General features: G+C 47.4%; 1 protein-coding gene across 1 annotated transcript in view; it reads right to left on the bottom strand.

Annotated features, from left to right (window-relative positions):
* Positions 1–24,000, bottom strand: part of LOC144694635 (netrin receptor UNC5D-like) — a 454,385-nt gene that overhangs the window by 78,705 nt on the left and 351,680 nt on the right. The window contains exons 5-6 of the mRNA XM_078565228.1: positions 7,158–7,338; positions 5,628–5,795 (exon numbers count right to left, since the gene is read on the bottom strand). Of these exons, the coding sequence (XP_078421354.1) occupies positions 5,628–5,795; positions 7,158–7,338 (349 nt within the window). The remainder of the gene's footprint in view (positions 1–5,627; positions 5,796–7,157; positions 7,339–24,000) is intronic.

The following is a 24,000-nucleotide window of genomic DNA, read 5'->3' as shown; positions in this document are numbered from 1 at the left end:
ATGCCCTCTTCTTTTGTGATGCTGTCCATGCTGCAATTTTTATGACCGGTGGTAGCTGTTAGTTGAGGCAAGAGCTTTAAAGGCAGAAGTGGTGACCTGACTGTGGGCAAACATTAATTTTCTCATCTGTTTATTTATCACGATTAGCCAAGTAAAACTGCACCGGGCATGTTCAAACATGAGAGGCACTGGAGAAGATGCAAAAGAAAGACTTACAAGGATGATACTGAACTGAGAGGTTAGACCGGCTGGGAAAGCCGAAAGTGACTGAGGCTGTTTTCCCGAGGAAAGTGAAGCTGAAGACTGACCTGACCGAGGTCTTTAAGATAATGAAAGATTTCAACAGGGTAGAAGTAGAAGTGTTTCAACTTGCGAGGAAGACCGAAACTAGGAGCCATAAATCTAAAGATAGTCACTCATAAATTCAATAAATAATTCAGGAGGAACTTCTTTACCCAGAGCATGATTAGAATGTGGAGTCTTCTGGCATAAGAAGTATTTGAGATGAATAGCACAGGTGCCTTTAAGGGGAAGCTGGATAAGTACAGAGAGAGTTTGATGAATTAAGGTGAGGAGAAGCTCAGGTGGAGCACAAACATTGGCACAGACCTGTTTGGCCAAATGGCCTTTTGCTGTGCTGTAAATTCTGTGCAAGTCTATGTAATTAATCTGTTGAATTGATTGAGCCATGAATTAACATATGCAATTTATCACCCAGGTCATAATTTCTCTTTCAATATAATAAAATGTTGCACGATTACCACAAACTGTAAGAAGGGTTTACGTTCAACATGCTTTTGCACAAACATGTGCTTAGTGAAATGCTCTTTCATATTTACAAACACTGGATGCTAGGGGGAAGCAATTCCTATAAGGGAGTATGCCGGATTTTTCCAAGTGTTTGAATTTAGAGGGGGACAAAAAAATTCAGTGAGGTTATTTACAGGAGTGTAATTCTCCCCAGTTGAATTTCCTCAATGCACCGTGCTCAGAAACAAGAACACATCAATATGCCGCAGAGAATTTCCAAGTTTGAGACACAGAGACCAGAATTTTCCAGGCTCTTCAAGGAAGGGCTGGGAGGTGGAAAGGCTGGCAAAATGATGCAGGAAGGAAGTGCCTAAAGTCTTCCTGCCGCCATGCCATTATGCCAGTGGCGAGAAAGTTGGCAGACATGGCCACCCACCGGGAGGCCAAATGAGCCATTTAGGTGACCAATTAAGGGCTACTTTCTGCCTCCGTGGACATTTTGCCCATGTTGGGGGGGACTGCCCAGTGAAATGTGCCATGTAAACCTGACGTTAGTAGGTCTTTGTTAACCAAAGGTATTAATGGATTTGGGGCAAAGACAGGAATACAGAGTGAGGATAGAGATCATCCATGATCTCAGTGAATGGTGGGATACGCTCGAGGGCTAAGTAGCTTCCTCCTATTTCTATTGGTTTTAATTACCATTAGGATTAACATTGTTAACCCTCCTCCATGGACGCATGTGTAGAGTGCTGACTCTTTAGGATTCTTGTTTATCCACAGAATAAATCCAGACAACCTAATTAGGCCTTGAATTAAAGCTCAAGTCTCCGAAAAATTAGTGCACCTTTACAGAGGAGGCTTTTCCCCAACGCTTCAACAATAAATCTTGATGGCGAAAAGTATTCCACTAATTCAATAGCTCCACAGATGTGAGCTCCTCTATGAATACACTTTAAAGATTATGATCAAATGATTAACAGAGAGATTTAAGACAAAATGTCTGGCACATTGCAAATGGCAATGTTGGCTTTGATTCAACTTGTGAAGGACGCAGCTGGCTTTTTTTTTGCAAAGGGATCTTAATAAAATTAAAAATGGAGCTAATGCTGATGATCGGGGCCTTAACTACTTGGGCGATAATGACAGACTTTAGAACTGAACGGTTGAGTTGCGTGGAAAGACGTGTGTAGCAAGGGTCAGAGGTCCACAAAAGTTTTTTCAAAATTCATTCACTGGACATGCACGTGGTTAGGAAGGCCAACATTCAACATTTGTTACACATCCCGACTTGCCCTTGAGAAGTTAGCGAACTGCCTTCTTGAAACGCTGTAGTCTGTTTGGACTATAGTTCCTTTTGACACAACTAAGTAATTTATTAGGCCATTTCAGAGGGCACTTCAGAGTAAACCAGATTGCTGTGGGTCTGGAGTCACATACAGGCCAGACCGGGCGAGGACGGTAGATTTTCTTCCTGAAAGGACATTAGTGGACCATCTGGGTCTTTACGATAATCCAGTGGTTACATGGTCACCATTACTGATACAAGATGTTTATTCCAGGCTTAGTTTATTAACTGAATGTAAATTTCCCAACTGCCCTGGTGGGATTTGAACTCATGTTCCTCAACTATTTGTCCAGTAACACAAACACTTGGCCGCTGACACTGACATTATCCCACTCACAAACTTCCCCACTTTGGAAAAAAAATCAACGATATTTTTGTACTCATATATGCAAAGTCAGACTTCAGCATGACTTGCACAATTTGCCTTATAAATGTTTTGCATTCGGTGTATTGAACCCAGCCCCCCCCATCATGTCAACAACCATGATGTATTCGAGAAAGGCATTCCTGAGCAGTGAATCCATGACGACTGAAAGAAAATGTGGTGAGCGGTGCTCTGAGCGAAGTAAGTGATACAGTGCTTTTTTTAAAATCGTTTTCCTCGAAGAAAAATATACTCTTCAAAAAAAATTTTTTGCAATTACTCCCAATCTTAACACATAGGGAAGAAAATTGCAGGGCTATGGGGAAAGAGAAAGGGAATGGGATTTATTGGACAGCACTTGCTAAATGTAGTAAGGACACCATGGGCTGAATGGCCTTCTTCTGTATGAAAGGATTCTATGAGGCTAAAATTTCTTCAGCAGCAAGTGAAGAACAGTTTTCTGTTTCCCACCAGTGTCTCTTGATTGGTTGTACTTCCCTATAAACACTGAACACGTGCAACTGAACAGCAAAGGGACTGCGGCAAGTGTTGGGGGCAGGAGTGGTGGTGGGTGGGAGGGAGCATTCAGGTTCTACCAGCAGGTAGTGTTCGCTCCAGGATCCAGAGAAAGGGAGGGGTGCCTAATAAAGATGCGTGACAGAGGAACTCCTCTCATCAACCACCCGTCCTTGACGGGATAGGTGCGGAGGGGTGCGTGGGGCGGGGAACGGTGAGGGTGCTTGGTACCAGCAAAGCGACGATGGAAAAGAATGTGGTGGCCTCCCATGTGAAGTTCGTGTTGAGACCTCACCCCACCCTCTTCTCCAGAGATCGGGTCAGGCCTCGGTTCTGGGTGCCCCATTACGGGAATGACATTACAGCCATCAGCAACGTGCAGATTTCCTGGAGTTGGGTGGGGGGGGGGGCGCGGGGGTGAGGGGTTTGGTGGGGTGGGGTGGTGAGGACAGCCGAGAGATGCCAGTAAAATTTACACTCGAGCAGAGAAAGCTAAGATCAGTTTTATCTGGAATCACGGAAGGTTTTGACAGGCTTTGAGTGATGGACAATTTGCATGTGACCAATCCAACGTTTTCTACAGTCTTCCGATCTCCTTTGGCGTTATTCCTAGACTGATGGGAGCACTGCTGTGATGTTTGGCTGCTCATCTAGCCTGCCCCTTTAAGGAGATGTTGAGATGCACCCTGTGGGGAAGTGGTCCAAACACTGAGCTCCATCAGAGGCGAATTGCTGGTGTCTCTCTAGGCTGGCTGTTTCTTCAATTCTCTCAATTGAGAAAGGCCAGGGGGGCTGGATCTCTCCTGTGGGCTCTGAAACCCACCATCAGGCTCAAATAAGGGTCAAAAGCCTGCACCATGTGGGAAACAGTTACTCAATGGGGCGGTCAATTAGCAGCTGGAGGATGGGCTTCCCATCCAATTATGGAGAGGCCTTACAGCTTGAAAGCAGAGCAGGATGCAGTGGAAGGTAAGTGTGGGAGAGGGTGCTTCAAGGTGCCCTCTCTCCTACTTATTTAAAGTTTAAATTAAACATGGCTTTTGCCGTCAGGTCACCCCTGTGGGGTGGGTGGGGCAGCCCCTCCACAGGCTGGCCTGTGGCTGCTGCTGCACCCAGGCAGGCAGGGAAGTGCTCCAAACCTGCCTGGACCACTGGCCCACTGACCTGCCACTGGGCGGTCATGTCCATGCAGCTAAACTGGCCCCTGCCACCTCCGCGAACTGTTGACAGGCCTCAATAAGCCTTTGATGGGTTTAATCGCTCAGCCCCAACCAGCCTCTGGAAAAATGGCCGGTGGAGGTGGTGGGGGGTGGGGGGGGGGGGGGGTGTGGTGGGTGGGGGGCAGCAGGCAGGGAGTCAGGGGACCAGCATGCAGGCTGGCTGCACTATTTTTAGACCCTGCCCGCCTCCATTGCCATCCCCGGCGGGGGCTGGAAATCCAGCATGAAAAATCAGAAAATATCAGCAGAAAATGACTGACTCTCTTTCCTTGCCCTGTCTAAAATTGTTTAAGAATAGCAGGTGGAAAATTGTTGCTTTTTTTATACAAAGTGCGATCTCTGAACTCTGATGTACAAGTGTAACAAATGGCTTTCAAACTTTTTACAGACAGATATCTGGTACAAGTAATGTTTGAAGTCAAATTGAATTCATGGAAAGAACAGTGATGATGCAGTCCATTAAGAGCCTTTAAACCAATGAAAGTTCAAGGAGTGACTCAGAGTTCACCAACTATTCAGCATTTTCTCACTATCAAACTATTTTGCACCAGAACAACTGAAACAGGAAAAATGATGAGTGAGAAAAGTTTTTAGTTTGTTAATTAACAGTCATGAAACATATTCTAATCTTAATATGTATCAGCGATCCAAAGTCAAGAATTAGAAATGTATGCACAGGCCAAACTAGACACTTAACATCAAGTTCAATAATTTCAGATCGTAATTTCTTCCCCCCTTTTTTTGGATGGGAGCTATTGGTGATGATTCTACAATTCCCATTTACACCTCTACTATGTTAGTTTCCTTTGCTTGTCCCATTACCATCTCCTTTTGCCTTGCACCATCATCCCTTTGGTCATCTACTCTATCCTACCCTTCCCCTTTGTTTCTTCACCCTTCCCCTGACTCTGCATTTGCTTAAAACCAGTTACGTCTCAAACGTTTTCCTGCTCTGATGGAGGATCATCTACCTGACAAGTTAACTGTGTTTCTCTCATCATAGACATTTCTAGCATTTTCTGTTTTTATTCCTTCATTACCACTTCTGTGACTCCTGAATGGCAAGAATCCCACTGATTGTAATGATGATGGAAGGAATCTGACTGGATTTTATATCAACTCTGTGAGCATCATCCACTTTAATCTTTTCTGATTGTTGTACTGTTTCAAAAAAATTTCTAATTTATTACCTTCAAGCAGCTAAAATTGCTCAATTCCTCTGCCTTATATTGGTTTCAATAATATGGCTATCAAGTATAAGGTATTTCAGTGTAATGACAATACCTATCACTCTTAGTGCTCTGCTGTGCAGATCCAGTCTTCATGACCATTAGATTGACAAAAATCTATATTAACCTCTTATGGCTGCCAAGCAACCACAGTGTTTGCAATTTTGCCAGTTCTTTTATTTTCAGGTTGAGGCTCTAACCTGGGCAAAGGGAGGAGCAGACAATCTTCTGCACTGAAGTCCCTTCGCAAAATGTTCCTCCATTGAGTGGTGCTGGGTTGGTGCAGGTCCGTGTTCGTTTTTGCCATCCTCTGCCACAATGGATACTACAAGGCGACCATTCTGTCCATGTCGACCAGGCACCATTCACTGAAACAAAAACACCAGTTAGACATATTAACTGCGCTGTGAAGTTGATGAGCAGAAGCAGATTACTGTCTACTCTGCTGGCTAGGTGACAGCCTAGGCCCGGTGTGTAATGTTCCTGCATCTGAGTTAGAATGTTGCGCGTTCAAGCCCTGCCACAGAAACTGTTTCTTCTGCAATACTGAGTGGGGGTGCCGCACTGGTGTTGATGCTGGGCTGGATTTTATGCTCCCTGACCAAGGTTTGAAGGCTGGTAGTGGGGGTTGGGCGGGGGGGGTTGCTCATTAAATTCAGTGAATGGCCTTTCAGATGCCTTCTTGCTCACCCCCTGACCTGTCTCCCGTTTTACAGTGGACAGAGCATGCATCAGGCGCCCGGTCAACACCGCGGACCTATTGGGGCCAATTATGGCCACGTGAAGGCCTCACCTCACCCCGCCACTATTTTACCTGTGGCAAGGTGAGGCCCACACCATGCAGATGGCCCCACAGCTTTCAGAGGGCAGGGTGGTGCCGGGCATGGAGGGTACTTCAGTTGGGGGTCCTGCTGATACGCCAGATTTTCCTTCATTCTGGCCTCCATAACCTCCTCTTCTTCAAGGACTGGCTGTAGCCCCAGCAAATCCAGTGCTGATTGGCTAAGATGTGACTTCTTCTCCAGAGGGTGGAAGGCCATGTACCAATTAACCTCCCTCCGAGTGTAAAGTGGCATTTTTCTTGGGCGGGCTCCTGATGGACCTTTAAGTTGGGGCGGGGGGGGGGGGCCATGGGAATCACGACTCCCTGTAAGATCCAGCCCATCATCTTTCAGATGACATACAGGAGCCAGAGTAGATGCCATTTGGTCCTTGGAGCCTGCTCTGCCATTCAGTTACATTATGGCTGATCATCAACATCAATGCCACTTTCCAGTACCACATCCACATCCCAATTTCCTTCTGACCCAAGAATGTATCAATCTCTGTCTTGAATATACTCAATGACTGAGCATCCACAGCTCTCAGGCGTAGGTAATTCCAAAGACTCACAACCCTCCGAGTGAAGACATCCTCCTCATCTCATTCCGAAATGGCTGACCTAAAACGTTGGGGCGCTGCCTGCCCTCTCAGGTGGGTGCAAAATCTCCCATGCCTGGGAAACATTAATCTATAAGCCAACGCTTAAAGCCTTTTGCTGATTTATTTCCAAGCTGGCTGTGAGAGTTTTCTTTGCTTAACAAGTCTGCCACATTTAGTACTTCACAACAGTCACCACACTTCAAAGGATGGGCTGTGAGTGCTTTGGGCCATCCTGAGGTTGTGAAGGGCACTATGTAAATGCAAGCCTTACTTTAATCCAAACATTGTAAAATGGCTGTACTTCTTACCAAACACAGTCAGTGTGGCAGCTGTGCTGCGTCGTTTGGCAACCACATTTGAGGCAACACAGGTGTAGTTGCCTGAATCGGAGAGATGCGCTTGCTCAATGATTAGATTGTGCTCTGCCGTGGTGTAAACGTTCGGGTCACGCTGAGGATCAATCGGTTCTTCATTCTTCAGCCATTCGACCTACAAAGCGAGACAAAGGAACTGCTGAGATGTAAGTTTCCCAAGCAACACTTTCTGAGGACCTAAGGGCATAAGAATTCGGAACAGGAGTAGGTTATACGGCCCTTCGAGCCCAGGTCCACCGTTCAATAAGATCATGGAATAATTTTAAAGCCAACTCCAATTTTCTGGCGTGTAACCATATCCCTTAATTCCCTTAGTGTCCAAGAATCAACCTATCAATCTCCATCACGAATATATGAAGCAACTGAGCATCATTCTGGGCTCGATTATTCCAAAGGATCACAACCCTCTGAATGAAAACATTTTTCCTCATCTCAGTCCTAAAGGGCTGATCCTTTATCCAGAGACCATGACCCTTCAGTTCTAAGCTCCCCAACCAGGGACAACCAGTCTCTCAAGCAATTAATGTGCAATTAATGTGCAGTTGAACAGGTCTGGAATCCCAGAATCCATATCCATGCAGAAACTCTGCACACAATACCAGCGGTACAGCAGCACCCCTACTCCTTGCAGATCTTTCTCATGGACTTGCAACTCTTAACTCTTGAATGTGTGAGATATCCTGTTCCATGTCCATGGCCAAAGCCCACCAGCAGCCCTTGGGATCCTCCCTGGCGCAACTCTCTCTGGTGATTTTGCGGCATTCCCGGGTGATACAGGGGCAAGCTTCACAGGCTGGTTAATATTTCGCACAGGTAACCACCCCTTCTGCTTATTGAATTAAGAAACTAATATTTTGTGCCCGTCAGTAAGTGATAAATCCCAGCTGTAACACAAATTACGTTTTTCATTTTTCACCAAATTTATAATGAAAACTGTGATCCCCGGGGGTATTTTCACTGACTCAGGAGAGTACAAGAAGGTTAATATTATTCAACTACTTAGAATATCAGATGGCGGCTTTTCATGTAATAAAATACCGGTGATGAATGGCCAACAGAGCTTTCCTTGTGATAGTTTTTTCAGTGCATGTACAAACTGATAGTTCTTCAAAATTATCTACTGTTTAAGAAGGAACATAATTGCTGCGGCAGTCACCATGGTGACAGTCACTGTCTTTCGTCTGGTGCCTGATTATAAGGAAGATGTCATACTGAATGATTTTGCAATGCAGCCTGCGTAGATCAAAAAAGGGACACTTTGGTATTAATTATCCGACTTTAGAAATTCTCGCACTGGTATTTGTGCGCTAGTCTTAATTGCCACGCAAAAGCTACATCCCTGCGATTATTCCGGCCCTGAATGCGACTTGTCCTTGGCTGTTCTTGGTACCGATATTTCAGCTCATATGTTTGTTCAGGGGTGAGGGGAAACAACAGATGGAATCTCTCTGAAACCATCTCTTAAATGCAATCCATATGTGTCGCTTATGTGCTTATGAAGATAAGGCGACTGCTTGCCATTCGTTCATTTCCCAGTATCTCAGAAAATCTAGCCAACAGCACTGCTTCCCTCCCCCAGCCAGCCCCATGAACATTCACTGCTCATTGCCCTGCAAAGCACTCGCAGAGATATCTCTCAGCACACATTGGAGTAGAAATCACTCATGGCCAGAAACAAAGGTGCGCAGGCTGCACAAGCTTGAACTGGGGATGGGGGGGGGTAGTAGTGGAGTGGCAGGAGATCCTCGGGAGCGCGGTGGGGGCTCTGTGATAAACCCGTAAAAGTAATCATTTTACCTCCCATTTTGGTGGCAGCCAAAGGCCCGTTCGTATCCTGCCCCGTGCAGGGCAGCCCAAATTTGGCATGAAACAGTCGCTCAGCCCCTGGTGGACATAAAATGGGCTGATGCCTGTTTTAGACAGCAATCAAGAATGTCCAAACAAAATCTTCAAACTTCGTTCGGTCACTGACAACACTTCGGAGATCCTTGAGGCAGCGAACAAAATTCCGTGACAATTGGTACTTTTAACTCTGTTTTTCATTCATAAAATAGGGGCAATGAGAACCCAACCTTCGCTAAACATCCTTCGCCTCTGTATGAAGACATTCGGCCCCCAATTAAATTAATTCACTCATTTCCCTGGAGGAGTCCAGCATCTCCATCGACAAGGGCAGTTGCAGACCTGTCGATCCTCGTTACTAACATCTGGGGGCTTGTGCCAAAATTGGGAGAGCTGTCTCACAGACTAGTCAAGCAACAGCCTGACATAGTCATCCTCATGGAATCAGACCTTACAGATAATGTCCCAGACACCATCATCACCATCCCTAGGTATGCCCTGTCCCAGCGGCAGGACAGACCCGGCAGAGGTGGTGGCAAAGTGGGATACAGTCGGGAGAGAGTTGCCCTGGGAATCCTTAACATCGACTCCGGACCCCATGAAGTCTCATGGCATCAAGCCAAACATGGGCAAGGAAACCTCCTGCTGATTATCATGTACCGCAGCTGATGAATCAGTGCTCCTCCAAGTTGAACATCACTTGGAGGAAGCACTGAGAGTGGCAAAGGCATGGAGTGTACTCTGGGTGGGGGACTTCAATGTCCATCACCAAGAGTGGCTCGGTAGCACCACTACTGACCGAGCTGGCCGAGTCCTAATTAACATAGCTGCTAGACTGGATCTGCGGCAAGTGGTGAGGGAATCAACAAGAGGGAAAAACATACTTGACCTCAGCCTCACCAACCTGCCCTCCGCGGATGCATCTGTCCATGACAGTAGGAGTGACCACTACACAGTCATTGTGGAGACGAAGTCCGGCCTTCACATTGAGGATACCCTCCATTGTGTTTTGTGGCACTACCACTGTGCTAAACGGGATAGATTTCGAACAGATCTAGCAACTCAAAACTGGGAATCCATGAAGTGTTGTGGGCCATCAGCAGCAGCAGAATTGTACTTGAACACAATCTGTGACCTCATGGCCTGGCATATTCCCCCACTCTACCATTACCATCAAGCCAGGGGATCAACCCTGGTTTAATGAAGAGTGCAGGAGGGCATGCCAGGAGCAGTACCAGGCATATCTAAGAATGAGGTGTCAACCTGGTGAAGCTATAAAACAGGACTACTTGAGTGCCAAACAGCAGAAGCAACAAGTCTTAGACAGAGCTAAGCGATCCCACAACCAAGGGATCAGATCTAAGCTCTGCAGTCCTGCCACATCCAGTCATGAATGGTGGTGGAAAATTTAACAATTCACTGGAGGAGGTGGCTCCACAAATATCCCCATCCTCAATGATGGAGGAGACCAGCACAGCAGTGCAAAAGATAAGGCTGAAGCATTTGCAACAATCTTCAGCCAGAAGTGCCGAGTGGATGATCCATCTCGGCCTCCTCTGGAGGTCCCCAGCATGACAGATGCCAGTCTTCATCCAATTTGATTCACTCCACGTGATATCAGGAAACGGCTGAAGACACTGGATACTGCAAAGGCTATGGGCCCTGACAACATTCCGGCAATAGCACTGAAGACTTGTGCTCCAGAACTTGCCGCGCCCCTAGCCAAGCTGTTCCAGTACAGCTACAACACTGGCATCTACGCGGCGATGTGGAAAATTGCCCAGGTATGTCCTGTACACAAAGAGCAGGACAAATCCAACCTGGCCAATTACCGCCCCATCAGTCTACTCTCCATCATCAGTAAAGTAAAGGAAGGGGTCATCAACAGTGCTATCAAGTGGCACTTGCTCAGCAATAACCTGCTCGCTGATGCCCAGTTTGGGTTCTGTCAGGGCCACTGAGCTCCTGACCTCGTTACTGCCTTGGTTCAAACATGAACAAAAGCTGAGCTCCCGAGGTGAGGTGAGAGTGACTGCCTTTGACATCAAGGCAGCATTTGACCGATGGTGGCATCAAGGAGCCTTAGCAAAACTGGAGTCAATCGGAATCAAGGGAAAAACTTTCTGCTGATTGGAGTCATACCTAGCACAAAGGAAGATGGCTGTGGTTGTTGGAGGTCAGTCATCTCAGCTCCAGGACATCACTGCAGTAGTTCCTCAGGGCAGTGTCCTAGGCCCAACCATCTTCAGCTGCTTCATCAATGGCCTTCCATCCATCATAAGGTCGGAAGAGGGGATGTTCGCTGATTGCACAATGTTCAGCACCATTCGTGACTCTTCAGATACTGAAGCAGTCCATGCAGCAAGACCTGGACAATATCCAGGCTTGGGCTGACAAGTGGCAAGTAATATTTGCACTACACAAGTGTCAGGCAATGATCATCTCCAACAAGAGAGAATCCAACCATCATCCCTTGATGTTCAATGGCATTACCATCACTGAATCCCCCACTATCAACATCTTTGGGGTTACCATTGACCAGAAACTGAACTGGACTAGCCATCTAAATACTGCGGCTACAAGAGCAGGTCAGAGGCTAGGAATCGCGCGATGAGTAACTCGCCTCCTGACTCCCCAAAGCCTGTCCACCATCTACAAGGCACAAGTCAGGAGTGTGATGGAATACTCCCCACTTGCCTGGATGAGTGCAGCTCCTACAACAATGAAGAAGCTGGACACCATCCAGGACAAAGTAGTCCGCTTGATTGGCACCACATCCACAAACATTCACTCCATCCACCTCCAACGCACAGTAGCAGCAGTGTGTACCATCTACGAGATGCACTGCAGAAATTCACCAAGGTTTCTTCGACAGCACCTTCCAAACCCACGACCACTATCACCTAGAAGGACAATGGCAGCAGATAGATGGGAAATTCTCCTCCAAGTCACTCACCATCCTGACTTGGAAATACATCACCATTCCTTCACTGTCGCTGGGTCAAAATCCTGGAACTCCCTTCCGAACTGCATTGTGGGTGTACCTACACTACATGGACTGCAGCGTGGTTCAAGAAGGCAGCTCACCACCACCTTCTCAAGGGCAACCAGGGCTGGGCAATAAATGCTGGCCCAGCCAGTGAAGCCCACATCCCATGAATGAATAAAAAGAAAATCAAGTCTCCATTGGCGACAGGGCAGCTTCATACACTAAGTCCTCACTTAAGGTTGTGGTTGCATTCCTGAAAATTGTGACTTTAAATGAAACAACTTGAAGTTAATCATGGGTTCCCACAGGAATCAATGTAAAAGCCGGAGTTAGGTTCCTCCGGACATTTCTTGCCTGGAAAAAACCATGTATGAGTTGAAATACTGTACTGTACATGTGCAGCACGATGCACTTGTAGTTGGAGTAATTGGCAAAATAAAATAGATCACTGAATACAACATAAATACTCTTTACATTGGAATGAGATTACAGTCAATCACCCAAACAAGCCCTGAGAAGCACAGCTTCCGTGTCTCAGCCAAAGCACCCCTGAAACTCAGCTCAACTTTTTGCAAGCTTTCCTTTCCCACTCGGTTTCTTTTTCTGTCTCTTCTTTCCCACTCTGCCTTTGTCTCTCCTGACAGTTTTCAGGGGTCAGGGAGGCTACCGACGGAGCCGGGGATGGGGGAAAGGGCGGAAGGAGCCGGGGGAGACCACGGAAAGAGCCATGGAGGGCAGGTGAAGGAGCCCGAGGCCCCGCTAACTTGTCCACGCCCCCACCCCTCCCTCTGCTGCCTGGGTTACGCACGCTTTCATCACCCGATCCGTGGCCGGCAGCTGCCCGTCCCTGCCTTGCGATCCCGCTCCCAGATCTCGGGCCTCGCGCTCTCAGCCTGGACCTCTGGCAACTGCGGCAGCGGCTCTGGCCTTAGAACATGGCTGCGGCTGGCCCAGAGTTCGGCGCCGGCGGGGGGTGGGGGGGGGGGGGGGGGGTGCAGAGCACAGGCGGGGGGGGTGGGGCCAGAGCGCAGACGATGTAAAACTGAAAATGGAGACGCAAATCGAAAAAAGAGCCCAAAAGAAGAAAGGACTTTGAAGCGAAATGACTTTAAGTGGGGCGACTTAAAGTGAGGACTTGGTGTCTGGTGCACTTTTGGTGACGGCTGAAGTGACCAATCCGTGAGAGGCAGGTTCTGCCACAAGTACCACATGTGAAGTGGTTATCGGGTGTTGTTGTGGGTTGTTGCTTTCGGTGTTGGCACCTGTTGCCAAGCCGCTGTATCCATTGATCGACAGGACGGCGCATCTGGGCCTACAGGTGATGTCACCATTTTCCTCGGTCATCAGCTAATGTCTCCCAGGTGTAAAAATGGATCTTATCAGCGCTCGTATCACGTTTGCAAGCATCCTTGAAGTAAGAGCTTTCGGCATCCTTCCAGTCACTTGGCTCCGACTAATACGCCACACAGGATATCCTTATGTGTGTGACAGTCTTTCACCTTGCCCAAGCCGGTGAAGTCACCTTTGCTTGATGAATGCTGAAATACTCGGGAGCTTTGCCTTTGAGGCCATCTTTGCCACCTTGTCCTTCCATGAGATGCTCAGTACGCGCCACAAACAGCAAAGATGAAAGTCGTTGAATCCCTTTCTTGCTAATTCTTCCAAGTTTGTGCAATTCGCAAAGAGGTATGAGCTATAGCTTGCACCGTGTTTACTGTGCAAACAGCGTGATGACACGTGTATCGCGCTTATCCAGTTTTCTGGGAGCAAAATCAGGTGTCACAAAAATTACTGCAGGGGAGTTGTGACCAAATGCAACTCTGACGGGTCGCATGTGAAAATCCATTCCTCGCGGGGAGGAAAATTTAGCCTAAGTAAGGTTTAGAAACGATTTTCTCTGCTCCCTTTTATTACCCTCCTTCGTCAGATTTGAAGAGGTAAACATGCTGTTTCTCACTGATGCGATCCATCTGCTGTTGCGTTTTGTCCTAGTTGTTTAAAATGTAAAAGGGCAAACACTGTTATTTTGCTCCTGGGAAATCAATGGTTTAATTCTAATCGGCAATAGGGGGTCTTAAATTGTCCTGTCACAATAACACTCAAAAAGGATGAACTGCTTCAAGACAGGTAAACGCGCGGCTGGAATCAAAATCTAGGTGTTGTAAATCGAAGCATGCCTCTAACTCTGAAAGTCCTCATTCGACGGACATATCAGCCCTATTGAAATTCCAGTGTAAACCCAGGCTCCTGGCTAATAATGAAAAGATCTATAGTGGAAATGCAAGGACATGTATAGATTTGTTCAATAACCCTGTATTGGGCGTCAAGGGATAACTTTGCCTAATTGGTACATTTGTTCCAATTACGTAGAATAATTGCCACACGCTGATTGACACGGCAGTCTTGAAATGAGCTCCGTTAAAGCGAATGGGAGCCCAGTCAGTCTGAGTGTGGTCAACTGCGGCTGCTGCACCCAGCAGCCTCTCAGAACCGACGCCCTCCTTTAACAAGTGCAACATTTCCCATCTTTAAACAATCAATTTGAGCTGGTACTTAAGTGTTGCCTGCAAGGGGACGCCTCAAAGTTAAAAAGAAACATACATGGTATCGGGCAGTGGAATCTAGCTAACGCTGATTAATCAAAGATCCACATCAACATATTTATCTTGTTCTCTTGCACCTCTGTGATTATGCTGTGATTTCATCGAAACAATTAAACACATTAATCTTCATTGCATGGCATTTGTCAGCCACATTCTGGATACAGAGGCCATTATATTCCCTCGTGCATTGTCTAAATTAATCCATGGGGAAATATTGAATCACTTAATCGCGGTGCAGTCATGCAACCCCGGTAAGCACATCTTACCTTCATCAGGTTTAATATATTTCTCATTATATACTGCAGCCACTCAGATGAGTGTTGCTTTTCGTAAATCAATTTGTCCTATTTTCCTGGTTTGGCAGATCCTTATAGAATGAAAGATAGAAAAGGGGCCACTTGGAAAAGCTGAAGTCCTGCCTAAACATTGATATGAATCCATCAAGCTTACAATTTCACAATCCAGCTCATGGACTGGAATGTTTATTTTTAATTTAACACTCAGAGCCCTGCTGCTTGCTAACAGATACCACGGAGAAGCAAAATTCTTCTCTCATGACCTGAAGAAATTAAACCTAGGACTCTATTTTTGGTCATTGATCTCAATGGACAGTCAAATTGGGCTGGTGGCAGAGGCAGTGTTTCACCCAATCCTGCAATTTCCTGATGGGCAAGTTAGGCTCAAATTGCTCCCCTGGGGCTTAATTGGCATCGAAATCTGTGCATCAAGACAATCACAAAAGCATTGATCCTTTGCCGCTGCCACGTTTGCGCAGTGTTAAATGATCAATTGTTTTGGATGAATTTACACAACAGAGTAAATTGGCATTCAAAGGGAAAAAAATGGGTATACTATTGACAGAATGCTTACAGAAGGTGATGGCACAGTGGTATTGTACGAGCTAGACTAGTAATCTAGAGCACCCTGGGGGCCCGGGTTTGAATCCTAGAATGGCAGATGGTGGAATTTGAATTCAATAAAAATGTGGAATTAAAAGCCTAATGAAGACCATGAAACCATTGTCGATTGTTGTAAAAACCCATCTGGTTCACTAATGTCCTTTAGGGAAGGAAATCTGTTGTTTTTACCTGGTCTGGCCTACAAATGACTCCAGGCCAACAGCAAATGTGGTTGACTCTTAAATGCTCTCAGAAATAGCTTAGTTGTATCAAACGCTACAAAGTCACAAAAAAGGAGTGAAACCGGACGGACCACCTGGCATCAACCTCGGCATTGGAAACAACAACAGCAAGCTCAGCCCTGTCAACCCTGCAAGGTCCTCCTTACTAACATCTGGGGGCTAGTGCCAAATTGGGAGAGTTATCTCACAGACTAGTCAAACAACAGCCTGACATAGTCAGACTCACGGAATCATATTTTACAGATAACGTTCCAGACACCACCATCACTATCCTGTCCCATTGGCAGCACAGACCCAGCAGAGGTGGTGGCACAGTGGTATACAGTCAGGAGGGAGTTGACCTGGGAGTTCTCAACATCGACTCTGGACCCCATAAAGTCTCATGGCACCAGGTCAAACATGGGCAAGGAAACTTCCTGCTGATTACCACGTATCCACCTCCCTCAGATGATTCACCACTTAGAGGAAGCACTGAGAGTGGCAAGGGCACAGGATGTACTCTGAGTGGGGGACTTCAGTCCATCACCAAGAGTGGCTCGGTAGCACCGCTACTGACTGAGCTGGCCGAGTCCTAAATGATGTAGCTGCTAGACTGAGTCTGTGGCAGGTGGGGAGAGAACCAACAAAAGGGAAAAACATACTTAACCTCAGCCTCACTAATCTACCTGCCGCAGATGCATCTGTCCATGACAGTATTGGTGTGAGTGACCAACGCACAGCTGTTGTGGAGCCGAAGTTCCTGCCTTCACATTGAGGATACCCTCCATTGTGTTGTGTGGCACTACCATCGTGCTAAACGGTACAGATTTCAAACAGATCTAGCAACTCAAGATTGAGTATCCATGAGGTGCTGTGGGCCATTAGCAGCAGCAGAATTGTACTCGAACACAATCTGTAACCTCATGGCCCGGCATATCCCCCACACTACCATTACCATCAAGCCAGGGGATCAACCCTGGTTCAATGAAGAGTGCATGAGGGCATGCCAGGAGCAGCATCAGGCATACCTAACAATGAAGTATCAACCTGGTGAAGCTATAACACAGGACAACTTGCATGCTAGCATAATCAGCAAGGGTTAGACAGAGCTAAGCAATTCCATAACAACGGATCAGATCTAAGATCTGCAGCCCTGCCACATCCAGTCGTGAATGGTGGTGGACAATTAAACAACTCACTGGAGTAGGAGGCTCCACAAATATCCCCATCCTCAATGATGGAGGAGCCCAGCACATCAGTGCAAAAGACAATCTTCAGACAGAAGTGCTGAGTGGATTATCCATCTCAGCCTCCTCCGGAGGTCCCCAGCATCACAGATGCCAGTCTTCATCCAATTCGATTCACTCCACATGATATCAAGAAATGGTTGAAGGCACTGGATACTGCAAAGGCTATGGGCCCTGACAATATTCCGGCTGTAGTACTAAAGACTTGTGCTCCAGAACTTGCTACGCCCTTAGCCAAGCTGTTCCAGTACAAGTACAACACTAGCATCTACTTGGACAAGTGGAAAATTGCCCAAGTATGTCCTGTACACAAAAAGCAGGCCAAATCCAACCCAGCTAATTACTGCCCCATCAGTCTACTCTCAATCGTAATGCAAGGGGTCATCAACAGTGCTATCAAGCGGCACTTGCTTAGCAATAAACTGTTCACTGATGCCCAGTTTGGGTTCCGCCAGGGCCACTCAGCTCCTGACTTCATTACAGCCTTGGTTCAAACATGAACAAAAGAGCTGAACTCCTGAGGTGAGGTGAGAGTGACTACCCTTGACATCAAGGCCGCATTTGATCGAGTGTGGCATCAATGGGAATTAGGGGGAAAACTCTCCCGCTGGTTGCACAAAGGAAGATGGTTGTGATTGTTGGAGGTCAGTCATCTCAGCTCCAGGACATCACTGCAGTAATTCCCTAGGGTAGTGTCCTAGGTCGAACCATTTTCAACTGCTCCATCAATGACCTTCCTTCTTTCATAAGGTTAGAAGTGGGGATGTTCGCTGATTATGGCACAATGTTCGTCACCATTTGCGACTCCTCAGATACTGAAGCAGTCCATGTCAAAATGCAGCAAGCCATGGACAATATTCAGGATTGGGCAGACAAGTGGCAAGTAACATTCGCACTATACATGTGTCTGGCAATGACCATCTCGAACAAGAGAGAATTTAACCATCGCCCCTTGACATTCAATGACATTACCTTCACTGAAGTCCCCGCTATCAACATCCTGGTGTTACCACTGACCAGAAACTGAACTGGACTAGCCATATAAATACTGTGGCTACAATAGCAGGTCAGAGGCTAGGAATCCTGTTGTGAGTAACTCCCCTCCTGACTCTCCAAAGCCTGTCCACCATCTACAAGGCACAAGTCAGGAGTGTGATGGAATAATCCCCACTTGCCTGGATGAGTGCAGTCCACTTGATTGGAACCACATCCACAAACATTGACTCCCTCAACCACCGACGCACAGTAGCAGAAGTGTGTACCATCTACAAGATGCACTGCAGAAATTCACCAAGGCTCTTTAGACAGCACCTTCCAAACCCACAACCACTACCATTTAGAAGGACAAGGGCAGCAGACAGATGGAAACACCGCCACTGGCAAGTTCCCCTCCAAGCCACTCACTATCCTGACTTGGAAATATATCGCCGTTCCTTCACTGTCGCTGGGTTAAATTCCTGGAACTCGCTCCCTAACAGCACTGTGGGTGTACCTACAACGCATGGACTGCAGCGGTTCAAGAAGGCAGCTCACCCCCACCTTCTCGTGGGCAACTAGGGATGGGCAATAAATGCTGGCCCAGCCAGCGAAGCCACATCCCGTGAGTGAATTTTAATAAAAGCATTCAGCCAAGAGGTCCATGCTGTTTATGCTCCACCTGAACCTCCTCCCATCTTTCTTCATCTAAACCCAGCTCCCTCTTGGGCGGGATTTCATGGACCCCGCTGCCGGGTTTGCAGGCAGTTGGGGCCCATAAAATTCTCCGGATGGCGTTCCTCCGGCCTCCCGCCCGCCCCATCCCCAGTGGGATGAGTGAGGCCTAGGGCTGCTCGCCCATAACCCACTTGAACCGTTAAGTGGGCAATCGATGACAACTTAAGGGCTGTTTGCTGCTGAGCCTTAATTTTAACGCTGGCGGCAGGAGATCAGAAGAAGGGGGGGAACTCGGCAAGTCTCGGGTTGGAAGTCGGGGTGGTGGGGGGGTGGGATGGGGGGTGTGTGGTGGAGGTGCCTCCTTGCTACATTGGAAAACCACACCCCCCAACCACAAGGTCTGCCACCCACGGGTGCTCCCCCGATCTCTCCATCAAGAACCTCCACCCCTCTCTCCCCACCTCCCTGGGCCTCAACTCCTCACCCAGCCGTGAGACCACCCGCACTTACCTGGCCCTGGATTCCGGGACTTTGAACCTTTCCAGTCCCAGTTCTGGCTGCCATTTTATGTGGGTGGGCTAATTAAGGCCCGCCCAGCGTGATCTCCGCCCGGAAGCGCTGTGTGCTCCCTGTGCAGGCGGTGTTGGGGGTGGTGGGGGGGGAGGATATTCCCTGAGCAGGTCTGTGTGCGCGCGTAAGAGGCAAAGTGCTGCCTCAGGGAGATCGGTTGAACTTTTAAAAAGTTATCAAAGGTAAGAAAAAGTTTCCCTGACATGTCCCCCTCATGTGACACTGTTACATCAGCTGGGACATGTCCATTACTTTTATTTAAAAATTTTCCGAACATTTTAATTCCCTCATGAAACCTCAACCTGCCCGTGGATGAGGTTTCATGCTTTTTCGGAAGGCCGCTTGGTCTCTTCGTCTTAAATTAGCTTCCCTTAAATTAATCTATGTTATTCACCTTGACTACTCCCTATGGTAGCGAGATCCACTTCCTCATCACTCCCTGGGTCAAGAGGTTTCTCCTGAATTCCCTACTGGGTTCATGAGTGACTAGTTTGTACTTGTGACCTTCAGTTCAAGTCTCGTCCGCAAGTGGAACTCCCGCGCCCATCGACTTCCCACCCAAGACCAGCGCAGGGGGACTTGCCGTGTTTCCCCCGCCTTCTCCTGATCTCCCGGCACCAGCATTAAAATTGAGGCTTGGCAGGAAACAGCCCTTAAGTTGTCATTGATTAAGGTTGGACGGGCAGGTCCATTAATCTCACGCACCCCGCCGAACTGAAAATCTAAATGAGGCAGGGTGACATCGGGACGCACGCCCAAGGTCACTCCGTGTCATTTTACACGTCAGCGAACGGGCCCTGCCCCCGCTCGCCGACCGGAAAATGCTGCCCCCTATCTCCAGCCAATTAACGCTCCTTGGATACATTCCCCGCTGCCCCTCCAGGCAGCTGGGTGGGAAACAATGCCTCCCAAAAAATCCTGCCCCATGTGTTTATCTAGCTTCCCTTAAATGAATCTATGTTATTCACCTTGACCACTCCCTATGGTAGCGAGTTCCACTTTCTCATCACTCCCTGGGTCAAGGAGTTTCTCCTGAATTCCCTATTGGGCTCATATGTGACCAGTTTACACTTATGACCTTCAGTTCAAGTCTCGTCCGCAAGTGGAACCACCATCTCTACATTATCCTCTCAAACCCTTTCATTATCTTAAGGACCTCTATCAGGATTATAACGCACAGCCTGGAAGCAACACTAGGTTCCAGGGATTCCTGTTCATCCCCTGGTGCCCAGTGTTGTAAGGGCAGCAGACAAGAGCTCGAATTTTTAAGATCAGGTAGCCTTTGCAACTGATTTCGGGTGACTGGCTGCACAGACTCTGGCACTTGCAGTTAAAGGAAATAATTTATCTGCCTATTGCCCAGCACAGTGGCTAATGGTAAAGTAGCGCTGCCAAAGGCATGGAGATGCACCCCAACCAAATCACGACATCATATACACAGGTGCAATGAGGCAAGGTGAATTAGTGAGCAAAAGTTTCCAAGGGAATGGGCTGTCAGAGCGTTCGGAGAAAGCCTGATCGTAGGCTCTATGAAATTGGGTGTTCCGTGCAGGACAACTTCAGAATTTCCAAAAGGTTCCTACGCAAGTGGATGAGGAGCAACAAGGAAGATTGGGTAATCAATGGGGTACCAGGGGCAACCCGCAGCACTGGTGCCTGTGAAGGTCGAGACACTGGTTACGTCAGGTGCCCACTGAAAGTTTATTAAATTAAGCCTCGTACATGTCAAGGAAAAAGCCCAGCCATCTGCTTGTTGTGGCCCATCGTGACTCTGTTGTGCATTGCTGCTTTTACAAGGCCAGCTCATGTTCTTCTGGAGCTGCTCATTGCATTTCCTTGAAGTCCATGACAGTAAAGCAGGCTTGAACAGGTAAAAGCCAGCAATTTATTTTTTTTTCATTCGTGCAACAGTGTAAGTATGTTTGACGTCATGTGCTTTTGTTTAGTGAACCAGTGCACTGTTCAACAACTTGTGTGTTTCTGTTAAGTGAGCCACTATTGTGCGGGGAAGAATATGAGGACAAGAATAGGAACATAGTGACGAATTTATCTCGGTGTGCTCATCATCAATGGGTCTTGCACTGGAATGGCTCTGCGATGAATCTGCTGCGTGGAGGCTGCATGCACGCGTGCGATTCACTGTACACTGTACATACTCTACACAAAACAGGGGAGTGCAAAAAAAATTAATGGAAACCTCAGAGCCTGTACCCATAATATTCATGCATAGCTCTCCTGGTCTTCAATTCCATGTGTGAGCCACCAATCTGGTTGAGCACCGTGGATGGGTTGGGTGGAGGAGGTGAGTTGAAAGAAAAGGCTTTGGTCTTCCCAGTGTTTAAATTGAGAAAGCGCAGTCCATCCAAACTGGATATCAGAAGAGCAGTTTGACAGTCTAGTCGAGAGGTTGCTGATTGCGAATTGAGCTAAATTTCTGCAAAAAAAGAACCCTCCACTCCCAGACATAAGCTGTGTGACTTTGATTGAATTCATTTTTCCTTATTATTGTTGACACAAATCCGTTTTGAAAGTTGGAAAAAAGTCAGAAATATGCAGTTGTTATATATAAGTAGGTGTTGAGTCAGCTTTGTGCACTGTAAGCAAAGGCTGAAGGGAACTGCAGACTGAATTTTAATCAAATAAGTGCTGCAGGCTGGTGGAGACTTGTTATGGGGAGAAAGGGCAGGTGGAAACCTGTAAGAGAAGCACTGTTTCTGAGGACCTCCTCAAAAGGTTGTAATAACAGTTAAGATGTTCTTTCTTTTGTGACGAAATCAGTAGTTTGTCAGCTGTTGTCTGCATTGATTGTGGTTCCATAGCCTGCACTTTTTGAGACAGCCCCTAACTGAAACAGAAACCCAAGTCTCCAGGTTTCTGGCAGGGGAGTTGTAAATTGGAATTCAAGGCTGTGACATCAGACTTCTGAAAAAAAAAAATCAGCCTGTAGCTTAGGTTGCTAGGGAAACAGAAGCTAATTGGGAAGAATGGACGAAGCTGAGAAGTCAAATTTCAGCCAGTGTTCAGAAGAAATACAGGGCTTTTAGCGTTTAGGTTTTTCAGCAGAAGGTGAACAGTTCAATGATGGCGGAGCAGCTGTGCATGTAAGACTGCTAAAGTGGAAAGTTGTGGCACTGGTAGAGAAGGAAACCAAAAAGTCTGATCCTGGGAGTTGCGAAGGATGAGGAAAGGTGTGCCTGTTGGTGGACACTGTACCCTTGGAACTCGGGTCTAGTAAAGCTGCTGTCGGATGGGAGTTCAGGCCGAACTTCTGTGTGAATGAAGGGACTAAAAATCTACTTGGGAAGAACAGAGTTTTGAGGAACTTTGTTGCTGAGATTATTGCCACAGGTGTTGTTGGGACTAGTGAAGAATTCTGAGAAGTCGATCTTTGTTGTATTGTCTATTTAAAGTGAAATTTATAGTTTCTACAGAAAGTAGTTTGCCTGTTGAGTCATGTTTAATTTATGTGGATTTGGTTTTGGATTGTTACAGGAAATGTTTTAAAAAGTGAAATCTTGTCGTCGGTTTCTGCTGTTGGGGTCATTTGGGAAGTTTTGATCTTTCCACAAGGATCCTAACACTTAGCAGAAACTGATACATTTAAAAAATATTAGTATTTCATCTGAGACAAGTGCTTGGGAAATGCTGTTCAAGCTTCAACAACTCTTAGATGTGAATGCCTCTCCCTAACCCTCTTCCTCTTTGCTTTCTTCTGACCTCATCACTCATTCCAATTTCACTCTCTGTTGAATTTTCACTGTTCCCTCTTGACCTTCCCCTCTCTGCCTCCGCACCTACCATTTCAGCCTGCTCCCACCTGATCTCCACTCTCCTGTCCCCACCCATCTACATCCGTGACTCCTCTGAGGCACTCCACCACCAACTAATTCTGGTTTTGGGCCTAACCATCTCCTTTTCACCATGGACGTCTAGACCCGCTGCACCTCCAATACCTGTCCCAACATGGCCATCCAGCCACCCTGAGCTGGAAATCTTCATTGAGTTGGCTTCCAATTTTCAACCCTCTCTCGCCTTTACATAGTGTTCCTCTAACTTTACCTTTCCTCCACTTCTCTGTTCTGTCACCGGGAACAGACTTTCCATTGATATCTACTTCAAATCCATTGGCTCCCAAAATTACCTGAATTATGGGCCAGATCTACCAGCCTCCGGGTCGATGGGGACCGGGCATACGACCCAAGGTGCGCATTGGGACCCCGCGGAAGTCCTGACGAACTGACTCTGTGAGAAATGCCCGGGAAGTTTGAACTTCTGATGGATAATTCTTCTGCTCCCCAGACACCCTCCAAAAAAGACTCCAACTCTGAGTTAGATTTACTAACCTGGATAGTTACCCAGGAAATGGTAGACAGAAAAATCCTAGTCTAACTCCTGGGTAAATGTACAGCTGACCCCACACCCCCACCCCGACCCACCCCTCAACCGCCCGACTACACCCCCCTGACCTGAGCTGACTCGCCCCAACCACCTGACTCCCCACTGAACCCCCTGACTCATCCCTTGACTCCTATGGCTCCCCTCCACCCCACCCAACCTGACTAACCCCCGTCAACTGAGTCTTCTCTGACCCCCCGACCTGACCTGACTAGCCCCTGAACTGACAAACCCTCCCAATCCAACCCACTCACCCACCTGCCTCCCTACCCACCTGCCACCATTCCACCTCACCCGCCAGCCAACCTGCCCACCTGTCACCCTACCCACCTGCGATTCTGCCACCTTACCTACCTGC

The sequence above is a fragment of the Cetorhinus maximus genome, chromosome 20 (genome assembly GCF_964194155.1).
Source record: "Cetorhinus maximus chromosome 20, sCetMax3.hap1.1, whole genome shotgun sequence".
NCBI lineage: Eukaryota > Metazoa > Chordata > Chondrichthyes > Lamniformes > Cetorhinidae > Cetorhinus > Cetorhinus maximus.
This window is presented reverse-complemented; position numbering and strand designations above follow the sequence as displayed.